The following is a 22634-nucleotide window of genomic DNA, read 5'->3' on the forward strand; positions in this document are numbered from 1 at the left end:
TTTAATACAAAAAAATAAAAAACAAAATATGTTCTTATTAAAATATATATAACTTTGTCTAATTCAGGAGTTATTTAAAAGTTAAATCAAAATAAATTTAGAAAAAAATAAAAACAATTCCACTGGAAATTTAAAAAAATGTAAAAAGACAATAAATATAAAAATATATTTTTGGTAAAAAAGGTTAAACAAAATAATGTAAAAAAAAATCTTATATAAAATTTTTTGTCCTAAAATGACTGGCTATTTAGAAAAAAAAATATTAAGACAAAACAAAAAGTTTTTAGACATATTTTGTAAATAAGTGTATGGTATGTACAAGTTGGGATAAAATTTATAAAGGACAATTTTATTAAAAAATTTTACATGTGGTCCAGTTGACTATAAAAAAAAATTTTTTTTTTTTGGCTAAAACAAAGATTTCTATTAATGTTAATTTAATAAAATAACATGATATACCCATTTTGATTCTATAACATATTTCCTTTTTAATTAAAAAAATATCACACTGCAAAAAGTTTTTCTTTAATTTTGATAACTGACCTAATAGAAATAAATATTTTATAATTTATCGGATAATCCCTGTACTCTCTTTATTAGTGTTTGACTAACTAAAAAAACTAACTTTAAAACGGTTAAAATTTATACTCATATAACTTTATCACCTTTAGAATCTTTTAATGACTATCTCTTGGATAAATAAATGACCCTTATTTTATAATGGTTTGTGATTATTTATAAACAAATGTTTTAAGCCTTTAATATTGAATAGCCTTTCCAAAATTTAAATTCTAAATCCAGCCTTTTGACCATAAACTAACTTTTTATATATTAGGGCCACTAAAAGTCTAAAGCAGACATTAGATTTATTTAATATATCAAAACCATACAGGAAACATTGTCAAATATAAAATGGTGTTTAACTTTCTTTGGGATATACTTATATAAGTATGTTATTAAAATATATTCCAGTATTATAAAACATTAGCATGTCTTGGTATATATTATCAGTAATAATTATGGTTATTATATAAATTTCTATATGCCACAAAAATAACCAATTTGGTTTATCAACTGTCTCTAACCATGACTAGTCCAAATTCTATCATCTTTAAAAATTTATTATTTTATTTTAATTCATCTCAAAAAATGGTTCTTTCTGGCTAAGTTCAAAGTTGACTACTTCAAGTAAAGTCATAAAAAGGACTGACAAATCCACTTAAATACTAGTTTCTAATATCTTTGGAGATTGTATACCACTGAACTAAAACAAAACAAACTTCCTGGACTTTAATTTTAATTAAAAAACTGACATAACTATGGGTATAACTAACTCAACCTCATGAAACCTAACTACATTTTCACAAAAAAACTCTTTATTTAAACATTACTAATTCTTTTGTTTCCCAGAGTCCTGACAAATTTTAAGTAAATAACAAATTTACCTAATCTCTGGGATCCAAAACCTTGGAATCTGCCAAAGCCCTATTCAAATATCCTCCCTCAAATTTGGCTCAAAGTAAATCTCTTTAAAATTATTTTTACAGAGTTTGGCTTTTTTTCCGCTAACAATACTAACCCCAATTTCCATACTGAGTTTAAGATTGATGAGGTGTCAAACCCTTCCTAGGGGAAAGTTATCCTTTTATGCTATCCCTTAGGGCAGCCTGAGACAAAGCAAGCAAACACCAATCCCTGCTTGCTGTAGAGGCGTAGGCTCCAACCTAGCTTTCTTATGAGTAGCTCCATGGTCTAAGAAGATCTTGGATTTTCCCCACTTCCCATTTCTCTCACTAGCCAATTCTATCTGGTAATTGCAAATGGAAGACAAATTTAGACAAAAAGGTATTGTACAGAACCACAGAGGACCTGGGGCTGCAGGAGTGGGAAGTTATATCACCGAAAGCTGAAGCCGTTTCTGTAGCCACTTTCCTGTTGTCCCTCCTTCTTTTTATTTTCTACTTTTTGACCACGCCCACCAACTTTTACCGTTTTACTATCTCCTTCTTGAACACATTGTTTGCCTCCTCACTTAGCAGTGAGATGAAAAAAAATCTAGCCGCTGCAAAAGCAATATGTCTTTCTGCCAGTGACATAGTGACATTGGCCTGCAAGCCTATCCCCCTCACCCATCTTTTGAAACATCTCTCCCTCTGTAACTCTGTCACTTCTGTGTGGCCTTCTGCCCCACCTGGTACCATAACCTGGGTGTTTGGATTTCTATGCCCTTTGGTACCATCAATACTAACATTCTGTGATTCTAGGACTACTTTCTTTACACAAGGATTCACTAAATAATTCATTTAATTGGGAAGTTCCTAAGTATAATTAATCTATTTTCTAAAATATATACCATGTGAACATTTTAAAGGCACGTTCTTAATTGAAATGGGTGCATAGGTAGAATTCTTTATCTGAGCCCCCCTCTGGAATCAACTGTCTCAAACCAGAGTTTGGGACCTTGTTTTTTCATGTTGGAGCAGAATTCATATCCTATTTATTTCATTTCATATAGTCCATTCCATGGTTGTTTTTGAAATGTTAATTGTCATTTGTTGTTATCATTACATTCAGATTATATTCAGTGCCCATATTGTATGAGGAGGTTTAATGAGACTGCAGCCCAGAGACATATTAATTTCTGCAAGGATCAATCATCTCGCCAAGTCTTTGATCCAGCCCAGACAGCAGCCAGAATGGCATCCAGAGCTCAGGTAAATACCCCTCCCCAGGTGTTGGCTCTTGTGTCCTTGCATGCCTGGGGCAAGCAGGTAGAATTTGTTAGAGAACTTCAGTTACCCATCCTAAGAAGTACAAGGATCAAGAGAACTGATCTCTGTCACGTGGCCCCATGGCAGTCAGCTTCTCTGGGGAGGGATGCTTTCCAGCTTACAGCACCTTTGGGTGTTGTAGAAGAAATATTGCTAAAGTATTTGAAGTTTCTTTGGATGAAGAGTTGAATACGTAAATTGTGTTTCTATGGCATTATGGCAAAACTCTGTTTATCCATCAGTGGTTATCAGCCTTAACCACTCAGAAAAGAATTGTGAATCTGGGGAGAAACTGTCTGAGTAGGGAAGGCTGTTGTAAGGAAACTGCCCTACAGGCTGTGTGCTTTTCTCTGCAAAGGAGGGGTCTTCAGCCCTTTATTTAAAGCCACAGAATCAGCATGCTAAAGGAGTACGTGGATGAAGGGAAGCAGCTGTTATAAATAGGTACAAATACATAAAAAGGTGACCTGAGGTGTTATCCAATATAGGTTTATGACACACAGATAGAACTGGAGTCAGCAAACGGCTCGGTACACACCAGAGGTCCCAGGGACACAACTTACAGTATTACATAAAAATGATTTGTTTCATAAACATGGCTCAGACTCCAAGATAAGATTAAGTTCATCTGAATACTTTAAGAGTACACAACATGTTTTGAAAGCTGTCCGTTAAATCCGGTATCTAATGGGCTAGGATCCTTTCCAACAAGAGTATATCACGCAGACTGCGGATTCTGAGCTCTGTCCCCGTAGACGTTAGAGAATTGAGAGAATTGTTGACTATCTACTGTGTACCAGATACTGTGCTAGGTACTGGTTGAATTCAAAGGAGGAAGGGGACTTGGAAACAGTACGGTATGAAGTGGTGTAGCTGACGCCTGTATCAGGGCTGCAGAAGATGACACCATGGTTCCTGGAAGTCTTCAGAGGCAAGCAAACATTTTTCCCTTAAATATCAAAATGGGTTCACCAGCCTAGAGCTGGAGTTGGGAAGGATTTTATGCACAGAATGTCCAGCTTGTGGCCTGAGCCCCCACCTGTGGGGCTAAAGCACAGCATACCTGTGGAAGAGCAAAGTGGGCCGCCAGGTCTAGAAGGGCTTTTACTCAAGCCAGTTTAGAGTGGAGGAAAAGAGGAATTTGTTGGGTAGATGCCCTAAAATCTGAGGACAGCCAGGCCTGGCAGCCTGGAAACAAGAACTAGAAAGTCCCTGGGAAGCCAGGCAGTCCTGTCCCCACCTTGCCACCCATCTCCTCCTCCTACTGTGCTTCTGCCACCTCCTCCCTCTGCAACTGGACTTTCTCGGCTCTTCCGTCCAACTGTCTCTTATTGGCCTCGTGTGTCATCCTGTAGGCAGTGTGGATTGGTTGAACAGTAGAGACTGGAATGACATGGAAGTGGCTTTTTAGAAAGGTTACATTTGCAATTACTGTTCAAGATGGCTTGGCAAGAGGCCAGTAGGAGCCACAGCAACAGAGAAAGAATGGGGGCCTGGTGTAGGACTATGGCGGGGGGTGGGGGGAGAATTTAAGAAATAATTGATGAGACTGAGAAAAATGATTGGACATAGGGTGAAAGAGGGGATGAGGGTTGACAGTAAGGTTTTCAGCTCCAGAGCCTGGGCAGGTAGAAATATTCTGTTTCTAGGTAAAAGAACACAGGAGGGCGGACATATATTTGTTGAAGGGCAGTAGTTGTGATCAATACAGTTTTAGAGATTCGGGCTTTACATCTGAAGTAGCAACGTAGAAATAGCCAGGATTCTGCAGTCGGTGGTCAGAGTTTGAATTTCAGTTCTGTAGTTTATGATCTGTAGGTAAACTTGGCCAGGTTACTTGAATTCTTTGAGACTCACTTTAATGTGTAAAATGAGGTTTATAATGTGTGCCTTGCTGAGTCGCTGGGAGAACTATAGGTAACGAAAGCGCCCAGCTCAGTGCCTCGCATGTAGGGTTTCTCTGCCCTTCCCCTCTCCACATCCCCCCAGGCTTCTTCCCCTCTCTGTAAGCCTTTTCCTGTTGGTAGGACTGACACCACAATTTTGGAGGGCTATGACTGCCGTGGCCTTGAGTTCAACCTAATTTTGGAGAAGTTTCTAAGTATCAATCTACCTACACCTTGTAAAGCAGTAGAGGACGAGTTACATTTCTGCAAATGGTTCTTCTAACCAGTCCACGAAGTTAGTCGGCGTTAGTGGGGCCAAAGAGAGCACGGGGAAGCAGCAAACAGAAGTGTTTGTTCTTACTGAAGGAGGCCAGCTGGCTGTCCTGCGTGTAACCAGTGCCTTGGCCCCGTTCCGCCCCTTGTCTTGCAGAGCTAAGTGGTGACTGGGAACACAGAAGAAAAAGTGCTTGCTCTCTGCATTCCTTCCCTCACGGTAGAGCGTATCTGAACAGCGGTATTTGTCTCCCTCGCGCCAGCCTCACCACGTCGGGGCCCTGCCGGATGGTGAAGCTTATTCAGAAATGGAGCAAGAAGGGAGGGGCAGCTTCAGATTGGAAGGGCTGTTAACCGCACAGCCGAAATGTGTTTCTATTTTTAACATAATCAACTTTAAAAATGTGTCATATACCCTTAACCAAAAGAGACCAGCATGGGCCTCTAAAAATAGTTTTCTTTGTTTGGATGGGGATGAGCTGCCTGCTGTAACTCACAGCTACCCTTGTCCAAGCAAGAATTCTCACTCGAAGTAGCAGGTTGTCTTTGTACTGTACTTTCCAAGGAACTGGGGGTGGGATCAGTCGTGAGGTAAAAAGGAGGTTGTAAGAAGCCTTTTGGTCCTTATTTTGTGTTATTATGACTCTTCGACCGCTGCTGCTCTGCAGGGAGGGGGACGGCACAGGGATGTTGGAATTTCATGCGTTAAACATTTGCTGCCTGCCAATCTCAATTTTTCTTCTCCGTTCATGTTAAAGAACAAGATCATCTTCGAGTGTAATGAAAAAATAAAATGTTCTATAACTATGTCCTTATTGACATTAAGTGATTTCTTATGTCTCCATATAACTAATTTTATAGGGTAAACATACCACCAACAACCTCAAGGGTTTGATTATGGAATGAAAGCTCCAAAACCCAGATATGGCTTTGAGCAACAGCAGGGAGGACAGGAACCCGAGGTGCAGGGTGTGTGCTTGTCCCCTTCCACGGGGAGTCCCTGCAGATGACTCCAGTCTGCTGCTGGCTAAGTGGAAACAGCTTTACCTCCTACGTGGTACCTGAGATTACAGAACTGTGCTCTGTGTGTGTCTCTCTCTCTGTAGGGTAGGGCTCAGATGGGTCCAAAAAAACAGCCAACTGTTACCAGTGCCGTGGGAGCTTTGCTGCAGAACAGAGCCCTAGAGGCCATGAGTGGGGTCCCAGCCAAGTCAGGTGAGTCACAGCAGGCATTTCAACTTTGCAATGATGGGGCATTAAAGGGGGCCATACTTGGCTTTGGGACTCATTGGTAGTTGGCAAAAGCTATAATGACATTCACTGTTGCTTTTGGACACAAAGATATGTGGGTTTGTTTGAGGATAAAGCTTACTTGCCAAAAGGGGTAATAGTTCTTAAAGATTCACAACTTTGACAATGTACAAAATTAAATCTGATCACAGCAGCAGGAGTCTAGAACCATTGTTCTCCAGTCTAGTAAAATTGCAAAGAGATTGAGAATAAGAGAAGACCACAGGTCAGGTGTTGTGTTGAAAATAAGGGAAGAGTTTCTTTTCTGGAAATAAATACAGATGTTCCTTAATTTACAATGAGGCCATGTCTCTATAAACCTGTCCTAAGTTAAAAAACATAGTAAGTTGAAAATGCATTTAACACCCCAATAAACCCATCATAAAGTTGAAAAATCATAAGTCAACCATTGTAAGTCAGGGACTATCTGTATATTCATCCTTTGGTATCCACAGGGGTTTGGTTCCAGAATCCCTGAGGACACCAAAATCGAAGGATATTCAAGTCCCTGATATAAAATAGTGTGGTATTAATATTTGCATATAACCTATGCACATTCTTCCATATACTTTAAGTTATCTCTAGATTACTTATAATACCTAATACAATGTAAATGCTATATAAGTAGTTATACTGTATTTTTAAAATTTGTATCAATTTTTATTACATTTTTATTTTTTAATATTTTCGATCTGTGGTTGGTTGAATTCACAGATGCAGAATCTGTAGATACAGAGGGTGACTGCAGTTTCTTCAAAGTAGCAGCAGACATAACCACCATTACAGTTCTGGATGACAGTAGCCATCCTCCAGGGTGTGAGGTGTAGCTCATTGTAGTTTTGATTTGCATTTCTCCAATGATTAGTGATTTAAGCATCTTTTCAAGTGCTTATTGGTCATTCATATATCTTCTTTGGAGAAATGTCTATTCAAGTCCTCTGCCCATTTTTAATTGGTCATTTTTTTGTTGTTGATTTTAGGAATTCTCTATATGTTCTGGATATCAATCCCTTGTCAAACATATGATTCACAAATCCAGTAGTTGCCTTTTTACTCTATTGATATTGGGTTTTGGTTCACAAATTTTAAAATTTTTCATCAAGTCCTATTTGTCAATTTTTTTCTTTGGTTTCCTATGCCTTTGTTATTACTTCTAAGACAGAAATTTACTCTTATGTTTTCTCTTAAGAGTTTTATAGTTTTAAATCTCACATGTAGGTCTTAGATCTAATTTTTACATGTGGTGTTAGGTAGGAACAATGAGCGATCAGAGCATAGATCCCTGATACTTAAAGGACAGGGTTCTTATTGCCTACCACGGCTCCCCTAAACCATGTGCAGATTGACCCAGGACCATGTACACAGCTGCCTGCCACATGGCTGAGGGGTCGGGGATATGTAGCTGCTACTGTGCTAAGAGCTGAAATTGATGAAATTAACTGCATTTTACTGTCCCAGCCTTCCCTTGGATGTTGCAAGACTTCAGTAGACTCCAGAGTTCCAAAATAGTTACATCAAACAGATGCCGCCAATGCAGTTATTGTGTATAGGTGGGCAGACAGATTCCTGGTGTTTCCTACTCTGCCATCTTTTCAGAATTCTGACCAGTCATTAGTTTTTTCATGATCTGTGAAAACTTAACAATGAGGTGGATTTGAGTTTTCACTAAGAAAAAATAATTCAAACTGTATGTATATTTATTTGGCCAAACTTTCACTAACAAGTTTTTTTCTAAAGTATAATGGTTAGCATTCTTCAGAAAAAGCAATTTATTTATATTATGGTTTCTCTTCTCATTTTTTAGAAAATATATTGTAATGCTTAAAGGAGTGAAAAGCACTTTTTAAAGTTCGAGGTCAATGCTTATTTGCCGAGAGGAAATATTTCTTAATTTATAAAGATTAGATAACTTTGATAGTGTTCAAAGTCAAATCAGTACCAGGGGTATACAACCATTGATTTCTCTGATCTAGTAAACTTAGAAAGATATTGGGACTGGTAAAAGACAGCATGTCAGATGGAATGTCAAAAATCTTCAAAGTAGCAACAAGACATAAATGAAGTGCTGTGTCCTACTATGTGATGTCAAGCAGAACATTAGAAAGACACCATTCTGGTACATCAAAAAATAGATTAGTAGGCCAGTAAGTCTCAGTGAAATGGTGTTATGTTTGCTCTTGACTAGTTGATGGTTATAACCTCTGTGGTGTTACTAAGCAAAAGGCAAAGTTCTTAAAATGGCCCACACTAGGTTCTATAGTACCATCTGAGCTCAACTTCTATTGTTTCTTCTCCATCCTGCTCCCACTGCAGTGGCCTCTGTGTTGTTCCTTGACGGTAATGGGCATGGACACTCCTGCCTCAGGGTCTTTGCACTGGCTGCTCCCTCTGAGGAAAACAACACTCTTCTGCTAATCTGCACTGCTCACTCATTCACTTCCTCCAGTTCTTTTCTGAAGTGTCATCTTCTCTCCCCAACCTCTGTATTTAAAATTCGCCAAGCCTTCCCTAACTCCTTTGTAGTTTTTTTTCCCATAGCATTTATTGCCTTCTAATATTCAGTATATACATAACTCATTTTATCTCCTCCAACAAAAAAAAAGATGGAAAGTAAGTTTCTAGAAGGCAGGAAATTGCCTACGATATTTTGTTTGTTTTTTTAGAGACAGGGTCTCTGTCACTGAGGCCAGAGTGCAGTAGTGTCATCATAGCTTACTGTAACCTCCAACTCCTGGGCTCAAGCAGTCTCTGGCCTCAGCCTGCTTAGTAGCTGGGACTACAGGCATGCACCATCATGGCTGGCTAATTTTTAAAATTTTTTGTAGAGACCATGTTGCTCAGGCTGGTCTCAAAATCCTGGCCTCAAGCAATCCTCCCACCTTGGCCTCCCAAAGTGCTGGGATTACAGGTGTGAGGCAGAATGCCCAGCCTTTTATTATTATTATTATTATATTGCAATTTCCCTACTTTAGAATTGTTCATGGCACATAGGAGGTGCTAAATTAATACTTGTTGAATGAAATACATGAGAGAAAATAGAAATCTTGATTCCATAATTGCTCACGTAAATTACTGGCATATGAATAGAATTGTCATGTTAATTAGCTTTAGGAGATAGCATTTTGTTTTATTCCAGGCTTAAGATGCTTTTTAAATTTAATTTCTTGTTCTTTCCTGTGGTCTTACCTGCTTATATTTGAAAATAAGATTGATCAGTTTCGTGTGCCTTTAAATTAGTCACATATTCTTTGGAGCCATTGTAGGGAGGAAGCAGAAGCGTATCGAGGAGGGTGAATTCTAAAAAATGTTTAAGACTTGGGGAAAAGTACCAAATGGCTTTCATGGATGTGAACAGGTCCATGCATGAGGCAGTATCACATCTAGTATCCATTCCTTTGTTATGGTCTCCATAAGGTTATTTGTAATACGAGGGTCCTTTTAAAATTGATGTATAATATTTGTACATATTTATAAGGTATATGTGGTATTTCGATACATGCATACAGTGTGCAATGATCAAATTAGGCTATTCAGGATATTTATCCTCTCAAGCATTTATCATTTCTTTGTATTTGGAATATTTAAGACCTTCTTTTCTAGTTATTTTGAAATATACACTATATTGTTATTAACTATAGTTACCCTACTGTGCTATCAAACACTAGAATTTATTCCATCTATAAAATTGTATGTTTGTACACATTAACCAACCTCAGTTTATCCCCCACCCCATACCCTTCCTAGCCTTTGGTAACCATCATTCTACTTTCTACCTCCATGAGATCAACTTTTTTAGCTCCCACATATGAATGAGAACATGCAGTATTTGTCTGTGTCTGGCTTATTTCACTTAACATAATGACCTCTAGTTTCATCCATGTTGTTGCAAATGACAGGATTTCATTCTTTTTTTTGTGGCTGAATGGTATCCCATTGTGTATATATACCAAATTTTCCTTATCAATTTATCCATTGATGGCCACTTAGGTAGATTCCATCTCACGGCTATTACCAGGTATCCCTGGGCAAAGCCACATATTGGCTATTATACCCCCTGCGATAAACATAGGGGTACAGGTATCCCTTTAATATACTAATTCTCTTTCCTTTGGATAAATACCCAGTAGTGGGATTGGTGGATCATATGGTAGTTCTATTTTTAGTTTTTTGAGAAACTTCCATTCTGTTTTCCATATGGCTGCTAATTTACGTTCCTACCAACACTATATAAGAGTCCCCTTTTCTCCACATCCTCAACAACATTGGTCATTTTCTGTATTTTTGATAATAGCCATTCTAATTGAGGTGAGATGATATCTCATTGTGTTTTTGATTTGCATTTTGCTGATGTTAGTGATAGTGAGCACTTTTTCATATATCTCTTGGCCATTTGTATGTCTTCTTTTGAGAAATGTCTATTCCAATCCTTTACTCACTTTTTAATGGAATTATTTGGGTGTTTTTGTTTTTGTTTTTGTTTTTGCCACTGGGTGAGTTTCTTATACATTCTGGATATTAGTCCCTTGTTAGATGAATAGTTTGCAAATATTTTCTCCCATTCTACAGGTTTTCTCTTCACTCCATTGATTGCTTCCTTTTCTGTACAGAAGCTTTTTAGTTTAAAAAGTCCTATTTGTTTATTTTTGTTTTTGTTGCCTATGCTTTTGAAGTCTGAGCCATAAAAATCTTTGCCTAGACCAGTGTCCTGGAGTGTTCCCCTATGTTTTCTTCTAGTAGTTTTACAGTTTTGGGTCTTGCACTTAAGTCCTTAATCCATTTTGAATTGATTTTTGTATATGTTGAAGGATAGGGGTCTGGCTGGTTTTATTCCTGGATAAAACTGCACATGGATATCCAGTTTTCCCAGCACTGTTTATTGAAGAGACTACGGTGTATGTTCTTGGTACTTTTGTCAAGACCAGTTAGCTGTAAATTCATGGATTTATGTGTGAGTTCTCTATTCGGTTCCATCAATCTATTTGTCTGTTTTTATACCAGTATCATGTTGTTTTGTGTACTATAGCTTTGTAGTATATTTTGAAGTCAGGTAGTGTGTTGCCTCCAGCTTTGTTCTTTTTGCTCAGGATTACTTTAGAAATTTAGGCTCTTTTGTGGTTTATGTGAATTTTAGAACTGTTTTTCTATGTCTGTGAAGGATGTCATTGCTATTTTGATGGGGGATATATTGAATCTGTAGATTGCTTTGAGTAGTATGGTCATTTTAACAATATTCATTCTTCCAATCCATGAGCATGGAATGTGTTTCCATTTGTATCCTCTTCCATTTCTTTCATCAATGTTTTGTAGTTTTCATTGTAGAGGTCTTTCATCTCCTCAGTTAAATTTGTTTCTAGGTTTAAAATTTTTTTTTGTAGGTGTTATAAATGGGATTAATTTCTTTATTTCTTTTTCAGCTGGTTTCTCAAAATGTTACTGATTTTGTGTTAATTTTGTATCCTGCAACTTGACTACATTTCTTTATTAGTTCTACAAGTTTTTAGTGGATTCTTTAGGGTTTTCTAGATATAAGATTGTGTCATCTACAAAGAGGGACAATTTGACTTCCTCTTTTCCAATTGGATGCCTTTTATTTCTTTCTCTTGCCTAATTGTTCTGGCTAGGACTTCCAGTACCATGTTGCATAAAAGTGGTGAAAGTAGGCATCCTTGTCTTGTTACAGTTCTTTCAGCTTTTCTTCATTCAGTGTGATGTTAGCTGTGGCTTTGTCATATATGGCCTTTATTATGTTGAGATATGTTCATTCTACACTTAATTTGTTGAGTTTGTTTTTTTTTTTTATCATGAAGGGATGTTGAATTTTATCAAATGCTTTCCCTGCATCTATTGGGATGTTCATATGGGTTTCTTTCCTTCATTCTATTGATGTGATGTATCATATTTATTGATTTGTGTATGTTGAACCATCTTTGCATCCCTAGGATAAATCCCACTTGATCCTGGTATATTATCTTTTTGTTGTGTTGTTGGATTCAGTTTGCTAGTGTTTTGTTGAAGATTTTTATATCTGTGTTCATCAGGGATATTGATCTGTGTGTTCTTTTGTTGTTCTTGTGTCCTTGTTTTGGTATCAGAGTAATGTTGGCTTTGTAGAACAAGTTAGGAAGATTTTCTTCTTCAGTTTCTTGGAATAGTTTGAGAAGAATAGCTGTTACTTCTTCTTTATAAGTTTAGTAGGATTCAGCAGTAAAGCCATGGATATGGTCTTTTCTTTTGAGAAATTTGTTTAACTGATTCAATCTCTGTACTCGTTACTGATCTGTTCAGGTTTTCTATTTCTACCTGATTCAATCTTGGTAAGTTGTATGTTTACAGGACTTTATCTATTTCCTCTTAGTTTTCTAATTTGTTAGCATGTAGTTGTTTGCAATAGTCTCTTATGATCCTTGGTATTTCCGTGATATCAGTTGTAATGTCTCCTTTTTGGTTTCTGATTTTATTTGGGTCTTCTCTCTTTTTATCTTGGTTCATCTGGCTGGCAGTTTATCTTTTCAAAAACCCAACTTTTCATTCTGTTGATGCTTTTTATTGTTTTTTTAGTCTCTATTTTCTTAAGTTCTGCTCTGATCTTTATTCTTTCTTTCCTTCTGCTAATTTTGAGTTTGATTTATTCTTTTCTAGTTCCTTAAGGTGCTTTTTTAAGCTTATTTGAAATGTTTCTACTTTTTTGATATAAGCATTTATTGCTATAGACTTCCCTCTTAGCAGTGCTTTTGCTGTTATCCCATAGGTTATGGTATATTGCATTTCGAGTTTTATTTGTCCTAAGATTTTTAATATATAATAGATATGGGGTCTCATTTTGTCGCCCAGGCCTAGTCAGCAAATATATACTGGTGGCAATTATCTGGATGCTTTTGGTATATAATAGTGACTAATTTACTGGGAAGTTACTACTGAGCAGCAGCTTCTTAGGTATCTTTAAACAGAGACTAAAATCACTATGAAAATGTTGTTCTGGGTTCTATACCTGCATTATTTCATATCTGTAGCAGTGAATTGCATTTATACAGCTGTGTTGGCAAGGGCTCTGCTTTTATTTCTGGAGCCCGTAGATTTTTATCAAGGTAAGCATCTTATCCACATTAACCTCCCTACTTCTTTACCTAATTTAATTGTGTAGCAGATCTAATGAATATCGAAGTGTCAGTTGCTGATTCTTTGGAAGAATTAAAACCTGTGTATCTTTGGGTAAAATTTACACTGAAAGCTTTTTCTATTCCTATATCCTTTGATAGTTTGATTCATAATTTCCTTGTTACTAGCCCTTCATAAAGCACTTGAGTAGAAAGGAAACCTCTAGGACAGAGGAGTCCTACAAAAAAGGACTTCTCTGAGAACCCTATCCCATATCCTGTGGTCAAAACTAGACTGTGGTTGATGTGCCCACATCATAACGGTGCTGCAGGGAACAAAGGGAAGAATACTGTTTGTGGAACTCGTCCATTGCCATGTACATAACCCCTGGGAGGGCAGGCGTCCTATGCTTCCACAGGCTTCTAAAACCTCTTTTTGCATGAGAGCTTGCAAAGAATTGTGAAGATGCAAAATGTCAGGGTACATTTTGAAAGCCAGGGCAGCAGTCGGGAGGGATGTTAAGAGTCATAGTGTCTCAATGGTGGGTCACCTGCGGTTGAGGTCCAAAGTCCCTGGGTGAGCAGAGGGGAGAAGGCACCAAAGACAGCCCCCTTTTTCCTTATTATTTGGCCCAGGCCAGAGAGTGGGGTATTTGTCTACAGCTACCTCCTCTTCCCTAAAAAGGGAACAATAGTGTTTTAAATCTGATGTGGGGATTTCACAATCATTTTTTTTCTTGGTAATGTCCTACTTTGACATAATAACAAATCTGTTTATGTTTGCAAAGGATCAGCTATGGACCCTGCTTCTGGAGCAAAATCCAGACAAGGAATTAATAAATCTTCTAAAAAAGATTAACTCCTAGAGGCCAGGTAAGAAAAAAAAAAACCAAAAAAAACCTTTAATCCAGATGTTGCTGATCATCTAATGCGCAAGATACAGTGAATGACCCTTTGAGAGAAAGGATCCACAGCAGGCGAACCAGAGAGAAATGATGGCAAACCCTGAGTTGGGTTAACAAAATGTATGTTCTCGAAACTTATTCTTCTGTTAAACCTACAGTTTGAAAAGGTTATTTGGTTTTTGGTTCATGACTTAATAGGAATGGGAAATTATTCTTCACTTTTGACCTGGAAGGCTACTGCTTATCCCTTTTTCCAAACACATTACCCCAACAAGGATAGTTCCCTGAGATTGTGAACTGTTTGTAAAATAATTAAAAATCTAAAGAGGCCTAATTAAACACTGTCAAGGTGGAAACAATGAAGTTCTAAAGTAAATGTCTTTTCATTCTGCTTTCAGACTGGCTCCCTGAACCTCATCAGCCTGGATGTTGTATACCCAGGAAAGCCACCTACGGGGAAGGAACAGTAGAGGTGATGTCTGTTTACACACCCATGACCCTTTTCGAGGCATTGCTTAGAATAAGTAAAACTAGCTTCAAATTTTCTCCTTATTTACCCCTTTCAAAACAAAACCATTAAATACATCAACCTGTATGATAATGCTTGCTTTAAAGATTTACTTGAAGGTTTTTCTTTTAATCGGACATTTAGTAAGTTTTTAGAGATAGTGTTGTTTTGATATTAGAACCTTTTAGTAAAATCATCATTGGCATTCCTAGCATTATTTACTGACCAGGAAGATCATTTGAAATCCCAGTTTTGATATTGGCATCTAATAAATATTAGCTATAATTAGTTACTACACCTAATTTAAGTGTTCATCTATGTGCCTTGTAGAATTGTCTCACATGTACCAGTCACACAGACTGTATTTTTGGGGAAACATTGAAATGGAGGAGAAAAGGTTGCATCCTGTTCTGATTCAAACATTGGTGGTACAGTGGCGAGCACAGCTCCCCTTCCAGAAACCTTCCATCCTGTGGGACGAATGCTGTAAGTGAGCTCAAGCCATGTATTTATCATGGCCAAATCAGAAGTCACCTGTTCATATCTTTACCCATTGGTTTATACAGCTCTGTTGGGAGAAAGTGACTCAGCTATTCCTTCTGTTTGTAGTCTTTAGGGACAATGAACTTCTTTTTGTAGAGTCATTTATGCTTAATTCATACTTTGTTATCCAAGAACTTTATTTCTCTTAAACTCAGAAAATTTTAATTAGAAAAATTAAGCCCCCCCCCCTTTTAGTGTAAATTTAAGTAGGAGAATTCCAGCCTATCCCCATTTGCAGTGCAGCAAACACATCTAAAATTCTTACCACCTATATTTTGTGTGTAAAATGGTGTGTTTTGTGCTCAGGAAAATCAGGTGTGTGTTTTAGAACTGACAGGAGACTGGATCTAGCCATGTAAAAGTATTTGTGGAAGCTTCTGTAAATGGAGTTTTGGCTGAAGTAAGCTATACTTTCTCCCCTCTTGCCTGGGAAGATTGCTCCCCTCCCCAGAGGAAAGAGGAGACGTGGGAAGGACTTAAGGACTTAGGCAGCCCAGAGCTGTGGGTTCCTGCTGACAAAGTAACCTAGATCACTTTGGTTCAGCTGTAGTTTAAGGACTGCAGTCTGACAGTGGGTCCCATGGTTTAAGCTTCACTGTGTTGGCTGCACGTGCTACAGCCCAACCCTCACGGGCATCGATGTCCTAGGAAGCAGGGGACAAGGTGTCTATGCGTGGCCAGTGGGCTTCTTGGATGGTAAACAAACTCAAGGTCTCCCTTTACCTCCCTCCACCCTATTTAGAAGTAAAACAAACAAGCAGGTCTGTCAGAGTTAAGGGGCATATTACTTTCTAAAGAAATCCCAGTAAGGAATAAGTGAATTTCTAATTTGTACTAGAAATGAATGGTAAACACCATTGTAAGACTGGATCCTGGTAGCTATTCTGACCTAAGCATTAGAAATAAATTACATCACACTAAAGAAGGATTTAGAATATTATACAGTCTAATTATTCTACTTGAAAAAGGGAACGTTTCTAGAGGTCAGAGTAGTAATTTCTGTGGGGAAGTAATGACCAGGAGGGGGCATGAGGGAGCAGAATAGGGAGCCAGAACTGTTTTCTAGCTTGATCTGAGTGTATTTGTTCATGTTGACGCAGCTATAGCTATATGAAAAGTTAATCAAGCCATACTGCAATTTTGAAGAGTTTATTATACGTAAGATACACGTTTACAGAAAAGCAAGCCTCTAAAAACAAGACAAAGGAGCTTTAGCAAAGGTTAGGTTTTACATTTTTAGAACTCATTAATATACCAAGATACCAAATTCACGAGCTAGATCACAGTTACATTTTACAATGTAATCCTCTGGCTAAATGCTAATAATGACTTAAACCGAATTACAAATGCACTTATTTACTGGTGATTAAACACAATACTTGAACACAACACAATACTTAGGAACTTAAGCAGCTTGAGTAGTTGTTTAAGCTAGACAGAGCAAGAAAATTCTTGTTTAATATATATATTTTTAATTCCAGTAATATTCTTAAATTCCTGTTTATATATAATCAACATTAAAGTCAGCAAAATGCCTTTGACTGACACCAGCACTATTTTACCACTTAGACTGGTTACACAGTGATTTTTTTTTTCTGTCAGAAGTAACTGACAAGCAGTTTAGTCCTTAAGATAAATGAAGCGATAACTCACATTGCAGCGTCTTGTGGAAAATACTCAACTACATTTGAATGCTTTTTTAAAATGGAGAAAGCTCTTGTTCCACAAGAAATTGTTTACGTAAAACTACAGGTTGGCTACGGTAACAGTAACTAAACTACATCCAACCCTGAAGGTACAAACATCCCTGACAAGAAATACACAGCCTCGTTGTAATACACCATATAAAGGTTACAGTCTTATTTAAAAAAAATTCTCCCAATTTGGAGACATGCAAACCTTTTCATAGTTCCCTTCTCTAAGCAGTGCCACATAAAGTTATTTAGTTAACATTATGATCATGGCTTACAATTAAATTCCATATGACAAACACTTATATATAGCAGCTGTCATTTTGGATGTTGGCTATGACAATATTTGCAGTTTGATTAAAGAACACACGTTCATTACATTTGGTACAAAGCACGAACACACTTCACGAAAGATTGGCACAATACATGTAGTTCGAGAATGCTCTCAGCTCAAGCCAGTCATCACCGAATAAGCCATATTCTCAGCCTTGTTTTCCAAATCTTCCCTTGTATTATAACTGACGTCTAAAAGGCTTCTTAAAACATCTTCCAGGATAAGGAAATACGCTTTACAACGCTTAGCGGAATGCATGGTGGAAATGAGGGAGGATGGCAGAGCCAGTGCCAGTTGTGAAGACGTGGGGGGCGGGGGGCAGGGGGAGCTGGCCCAGGCTCATGGTGCCCATGGCGAGTGGGGGTTCCTGCTGCTGCTGCTGCCCCTGACAGCTTAACATGTTGGGCAGAGATTTCCCTGGCCCCAGGGTGACAGCGCTATTCCCACAGCCATTCTGGGGAGCGGGAGGGGACAGCTGCCAGAAGCCCAACAGGGAGGACAGGTCGAGGGAGGCAGGTATTGCTACGCTCACAACATCTGCAGGCAGCTCCCTGGGCAGGTTTATTTTACCAGCACTTCCCCTCGCCAGATCAAAACCTGGGCTGTGCTTGGGAGGTGACAGAGGCTCTTGCAGAGGCAAGTCCTCGAACAGATTGATACTGCAAAACCCTTTAGTATCTGCTTTGAGGGGCAGGCTTGCAAATTGGGCGGAGTATGAAGTAGAAGTGTTGCTGTGATTGGGCAGGGCTGGAGGACAGCCAGGGGACACCGAGGGGTGCAGGGAGGCAAGGGGCTCTAGCAGCAACTGAATAGGCTGGGGGGCCTGTTCTGGGGGGCTGAGGGTGAAGCTGTGGACCTCAGCCGGCAAGCTACTTGCAAGCCCGCTCTGGGCAGGCGCTCCTATGGGGAAAGGAGACGGCGGGGCAGCCTTCAGTTGAAACGGAGGCGAGGCGGGGTAGAGGGTGCTCGGAAGGTCTCCGGTCTGCAGACTCTCTTGCATCAGCTCCTCGGGGTGTGTCTTCTTGGTATGCCGGGTGAGGTGGTCCTTGCGCCCGAATCTCTGGGCGCAGAACTGGCACAGGAAGTCCTTGCATCCTGTGTGGACCACCAGGTGGCGTCGCACATCCTTCCGGGTGTAGAAGCGTCTTTCGCAGTGGTCGCATCGGTGCTTCTTTTCCTTGGTTCCGCTAGGGGGCTTTTCTTCCGCGTGCGCTTTGAGGTGATCCAGCAGCACCTCGGTGCTCCCCAGCTCCAGGGCGCAGACCCCACAGGTGAGGTCGGCCCCACTGGCCGCATGGAGGGCCAGGTGCCGCCTGTAGCCCAGCACGGTGTTGTACTTCTTCCCACACTTCTCACAGCCAAAGGCCATTTTGTTGGGGGCGTGCGTCTGGAGGTGGTTTTTCAGGTGGTCTTTCCGGTTGAACGTCTTCTTGCAGTGAGCACACATGTGAGATTTCTGGGGAGAATGGGTGGCCATGTGCCTGTGGCAGAAGGAAAAATTTCACAATAGAGAGTTGTTTTAAAGAAAGGTTTAGAAACAATATTACATCAAATCATATTAATAGTTTTCTCTGGGGTTTGGTATAGTTTTCACTGTAAAAATACTTTTCTATGTTTTCCAAATACCTAAAAGTTTATAATTAGAAATCTGCATACATTAAGAAAATATGTTCTCAAAGAATATTCTTATATAGGTGTGAAAATTGCAGTATGTCTTTAAGAGTGCTTGTTTTTTAAACAAATGCAAGTACACAAATTTAAAAATATGTGATCAAGAAATATATTTTTCAGGAACAAGTGGGTCTTTAATACTCTTTGGAAATTCCTGAATTTCCAAAAATGACCCAATTTGCCTTTTCCACCGAACCCTGTAACACCCCCCCTACCCCCACCCTTAGTTTTAGGTTATTGTTCCTAACATAATTCCTGCATGGTCTCTGTTGATTGGGACAAAAAGTTCACGCCACAGACCCATGACTCTTAGGAGCCCCTTAAAAGTCTATCCTTAACCTTAGAGAAAGTGTCTAGTGCCAGCCCACCACCCTCGCTCTGCACTCAGCCTCATGCCTCCCGCGAGAGCTTCACACCAAGTCCTGGTTTCCTCTGTCTCATACATCCCTATCAGCCATCCCTATCAGCCGTCATCTCAGCTGTCTGCAGCCCCTGCTGCCATTTCTTCACCTTCCCTCTTAGACATCAACCCACTTCCTGCAGGTCACTGGTAATTTCACTGGCAAATTCAAAAGGACTTTTTCTAGAAAGACTAAGCTGCTACTCCTAACAGTTATAAGTCTGTCTTCAACCATGGCTTCACGGACAAGTCAATCCTAGTCAATCTGGAATTTCAAAACAGCTCTTTTATATTTATGTTTGTAAAGCACAAATTCGTTTTGGAAAGCCATCACAATTCCTTCATATCTGTCATAGTTCAATTGAATTCCTAAAATCTAAACTCTACATTGGCTTTTAAAAACTTAATGATATAAGGAAACCCTGAGTTCGTCAACTTTAAAAAGGCTCATTTTAATAACTAAACCACCAAGCACCATATGTTAGAAGTTTATAAACAGAATCCTTCATTACAGTTTGCAGGTACAACATAGATTGCTTCATACCCCTTATGACAGTTACCTCCTGGAGGTATTGTGTTACTGGAAACTAAAGCTTGTCCTAATGACAGTTTAAATGCAATTGTAACCTGTGAGTTTTGACATTAGATACAAAACAATTTCTAACAACTCATTCTAATAAAAAGACAGGATCTCTTTAAGACTGTTTGTCAAAAGTGTACTTAATTATACTTTTCACCCAGCCCCCTTCCCTACATTGTCCATTCCTGATCCCTTTTTAGAGGTAGAATTGGTAAGAGGTCTATAATAGCAGCTGTTTAGAAGACAGTGGTGGTCCCCACTAAGAGACTAGAAGCCACTTAAAAAAAAATATAAAGCTGGTCTGAATCCACCTGTCATTTTTTTTTTTTTAAAGTAAAATCTCATACCTCCTTCCTCTCTCCCTTCAAAAAAATAGCCTACTGGCATCCCTTCCCTTCTATCCAGGACACGACACCTCAGCATGCCTATAACATGGCGGTGCTGTAAGACCCAGACAAGAGCCAATACAACAGGAATTGCAGAAATCTGAATTATACTGATGTCTCCAAATTCATAGGCTGCAGAAAGGGTTTTTAGAGCATGTTAGAGGGCAAATAGTCATGTTGTTCTACAAAGATATCCAGATATATCTCACAGGAATAAATATGAAGGAGAGCTGGCTTACAAACTTGGTATTTGAACCATTTTCTGTTTGGCCCACTACTAGTGAACGGGACCCCAAAGCACTGTCCTGGGTCTTCTATTCTTTGTGGAGGATTTTAATCGGATTTGATTTCATTTATCATCCGTGGGTGGATCAATACCAGGTTAACAACTCTGGACCTGGTATTCCCTACCTACTTTTTTCCTGACCTACGCCTGTACTATCTGAGTGGGGCGCAGGTCGACACAACTAGTAGTTGAGCAAGACTACACCTTTCACATTTCACCAGCTCCCACCCCTCTGAAGTTGAGTCTTTCCCTTGCCTGGCATCCAACTCTTCCCCTTTTAATTTATCCCTTACTTACATAGGCAACAGTCCCAATCTAGAAACATTATCATCTTAGAGCTGAAATAACTTCAACAACTTGTTTCCTTCCCCAAACTTCCCTTCTTACCTCACAATCCATGAAACCACTAGTTTTAGCATGTCCTCAAGTCAGTGCCAAATACCACCATCTTTGGGTGTCATCTGGACCATGTCAATGATCTTATTAGAATTCTTCAGGGGTGACTGTTCACGTGAGACTTCCAACCGTGGACTTCAGTCTGCCCTGAGAAATCATCTCTTCTTGCACTTTGCTATTTCCACCAAACTGGTTTCATTATTTGCTGTGCTGGGGCCCACACTCTCTTTTCTGATTATTTTCTCCTTCAACCTCTGCTTATAGAATGGAGCTTATGTTGCAATTGATGGGAAACGGGGCTGAATGCTGCACTATCATCTTTTTTTTAAAGCCTAAAGCATCCTGCCAGCTCTCACTCCTCGATTCCTTTATTAGATCACTGCCTCAGGCCAGGGGCTGTGGCAGGGAAGGCGGTTCTTGCACAAAGTGCACCGCTTCCCTTTTTGCCTCACTTCATACTGAACAAGTCATTTCCCTTGCTCAGAACTACCACTTCCTAAATATTGCTTCAGACATCTTCTTCAGTGCAGTTTACCCCAGTACAGTCGTCCCTTGGTACACAAGGGGGATGGGTTCCAGGACCCCCTATACCCCTATCTGTGCATACTCAAGTCCTGCAGTTGGCCCTGTGTCTAAAGTTGGCTCTCCATAGATGCAGGTTTCAGTTTTTACACTCCAATAATACTGTATTATGCATCTGCATTTTGTTGGAAAAAATTCACATATAAGTAAATGCAGTTCAAACTCATGTCATTCAAGGGTCAACTGTAATCCCAACTAATTCTACTCATTCCAATCTGTTAGTTCCACGGTCTTTTCTAACTATGTTATCTCCTATATGTCTGCATCCACAGTTACAGTACCCTCACTGCAGCCCACTGCTCTCAGCATCCGGGTGAAGCTGCTGACTCTGTGTACACAGGAGATGCTCGATGCAAAACAGGGAGCCTTTGCAACAAAATCGGTGCACACAGCAGGCATGCAATGCTTCTATTTATGACAGCTAGAGAGTGGTCTATGTACAGAGGGCATTTGAACTTTAAAATGCCTAGCATTTACAGGTTTATTTTAAAAATCAACTGATACTACATTATCTACAGCAGTGGTATTCTTAAGGACCGGGAGCATAATTTAAATCATCTTTTCAACTCTTTCAAGTACCTTCCCTCCAAGGGTACTCCAAGATTTAATAATGGGCTATATGTTAATACCATTCAGATGGAAAGTCTTACTTGCTAAATTCTGACACTCTCCTATGCATTTATTATCCCAGATACATGTGAGCATTCTGAAAATCGAGATCTTTAAAGTTCATTTCATGAAGATTAGCAGCAAATGGCAGGTATCAAAAGGAGTGCCCATTAGTGGGAGTCCTGGGCGTGTGGCTCTGAGGGTGCTGCAGGCGGAGCGGCTTATGTGTACCAGTCTTCCCTGTGACGTTATCAAAACCCTCTGGAGGCAGAAACTACATCTCAGATACTCATTTCTCTCATGGGAATACCTAATAGGCACTCCAGAAATAACTTATATTAAATGTATATTTTTTAAAAAAGACTCATCTATTAAAACAGTGCTTTTTATCCTTTGGTGTATCATGGGTACCTTAAAAAATCTGATTGA

At 39.2% G+C, this 22634-nt stretch overlaps 2 protein-coding genes across 12 annotated transcripts in view; one reads left to right on the forward strand and one right to left on the reverse strand.

Annotated features, from left to right (window-relative positions):
• The window catches only part of ZC2HC1B (zinc finger C2HC-type containing 1B), a 38304-nt gene extending 23490 nt beyond the window's left edge, over window positions 1-14814 (forward strand). The window contains exons 5-8 of the mRNA XM_045544499.1: window positions 2575-2714; window positions 6037-6145; window positions 14103-14187; window positions 14618-14814. Of these exons, the coding sequence (XP_045400455.1) occupies window positions 2575-2714; window positions 6037-6145; window positions 14103-14173 (320 nt within the window). The 3' untranslated portion in view covers window positions 14174-14187; window positions 14618-14814. The remainder of the gene's footprint in view (window positions 1-2574; window positions 2715-6036; window positions 6146-14102; window positions 14188-14617) is intronic.
• A 1589-nt stretch (window positions 14815-16403) lies between these two features.
• The window catches only part of PLAGL1 (PLAG1 like zinc finger 1), a 77886-nt gene continuing 71655 nt past the window's right edge, over window positions 16404-22634 (reverse strand). For all 11 annotated transcript variants that reach the window (XM_045544507.1, XM_045544513.1, XM_045544511.1 and 8 more), the window contains one exon: window positions 16404-18776. In XM_045544507.1, coding sequence (XP_045400463.1) covers window positions 17540-18776 — 1237 coding nt within the window. In that variant the 3' untranslated portion in view covers window positions 16404-17539. The remainder of the gene's footprint in view (window positions 18777-22634) is intronic.

The sequence above is a fragment of the Lemur catta genome, chromosome 2 (genome assembly GCF_020740605.2).
Source record: "Lemur catta isolate mLemCat1 chromosome 2, mLemCat1.pri, whole genome shotgun sequence".
In the NCBI taxonomy this organism is placed as follows: domain Eukaryota; kingdom Metazoa; phylum Chordata; class Mammalia; order Primates; family Lemuridae; genus Lemur; species Lemur catta.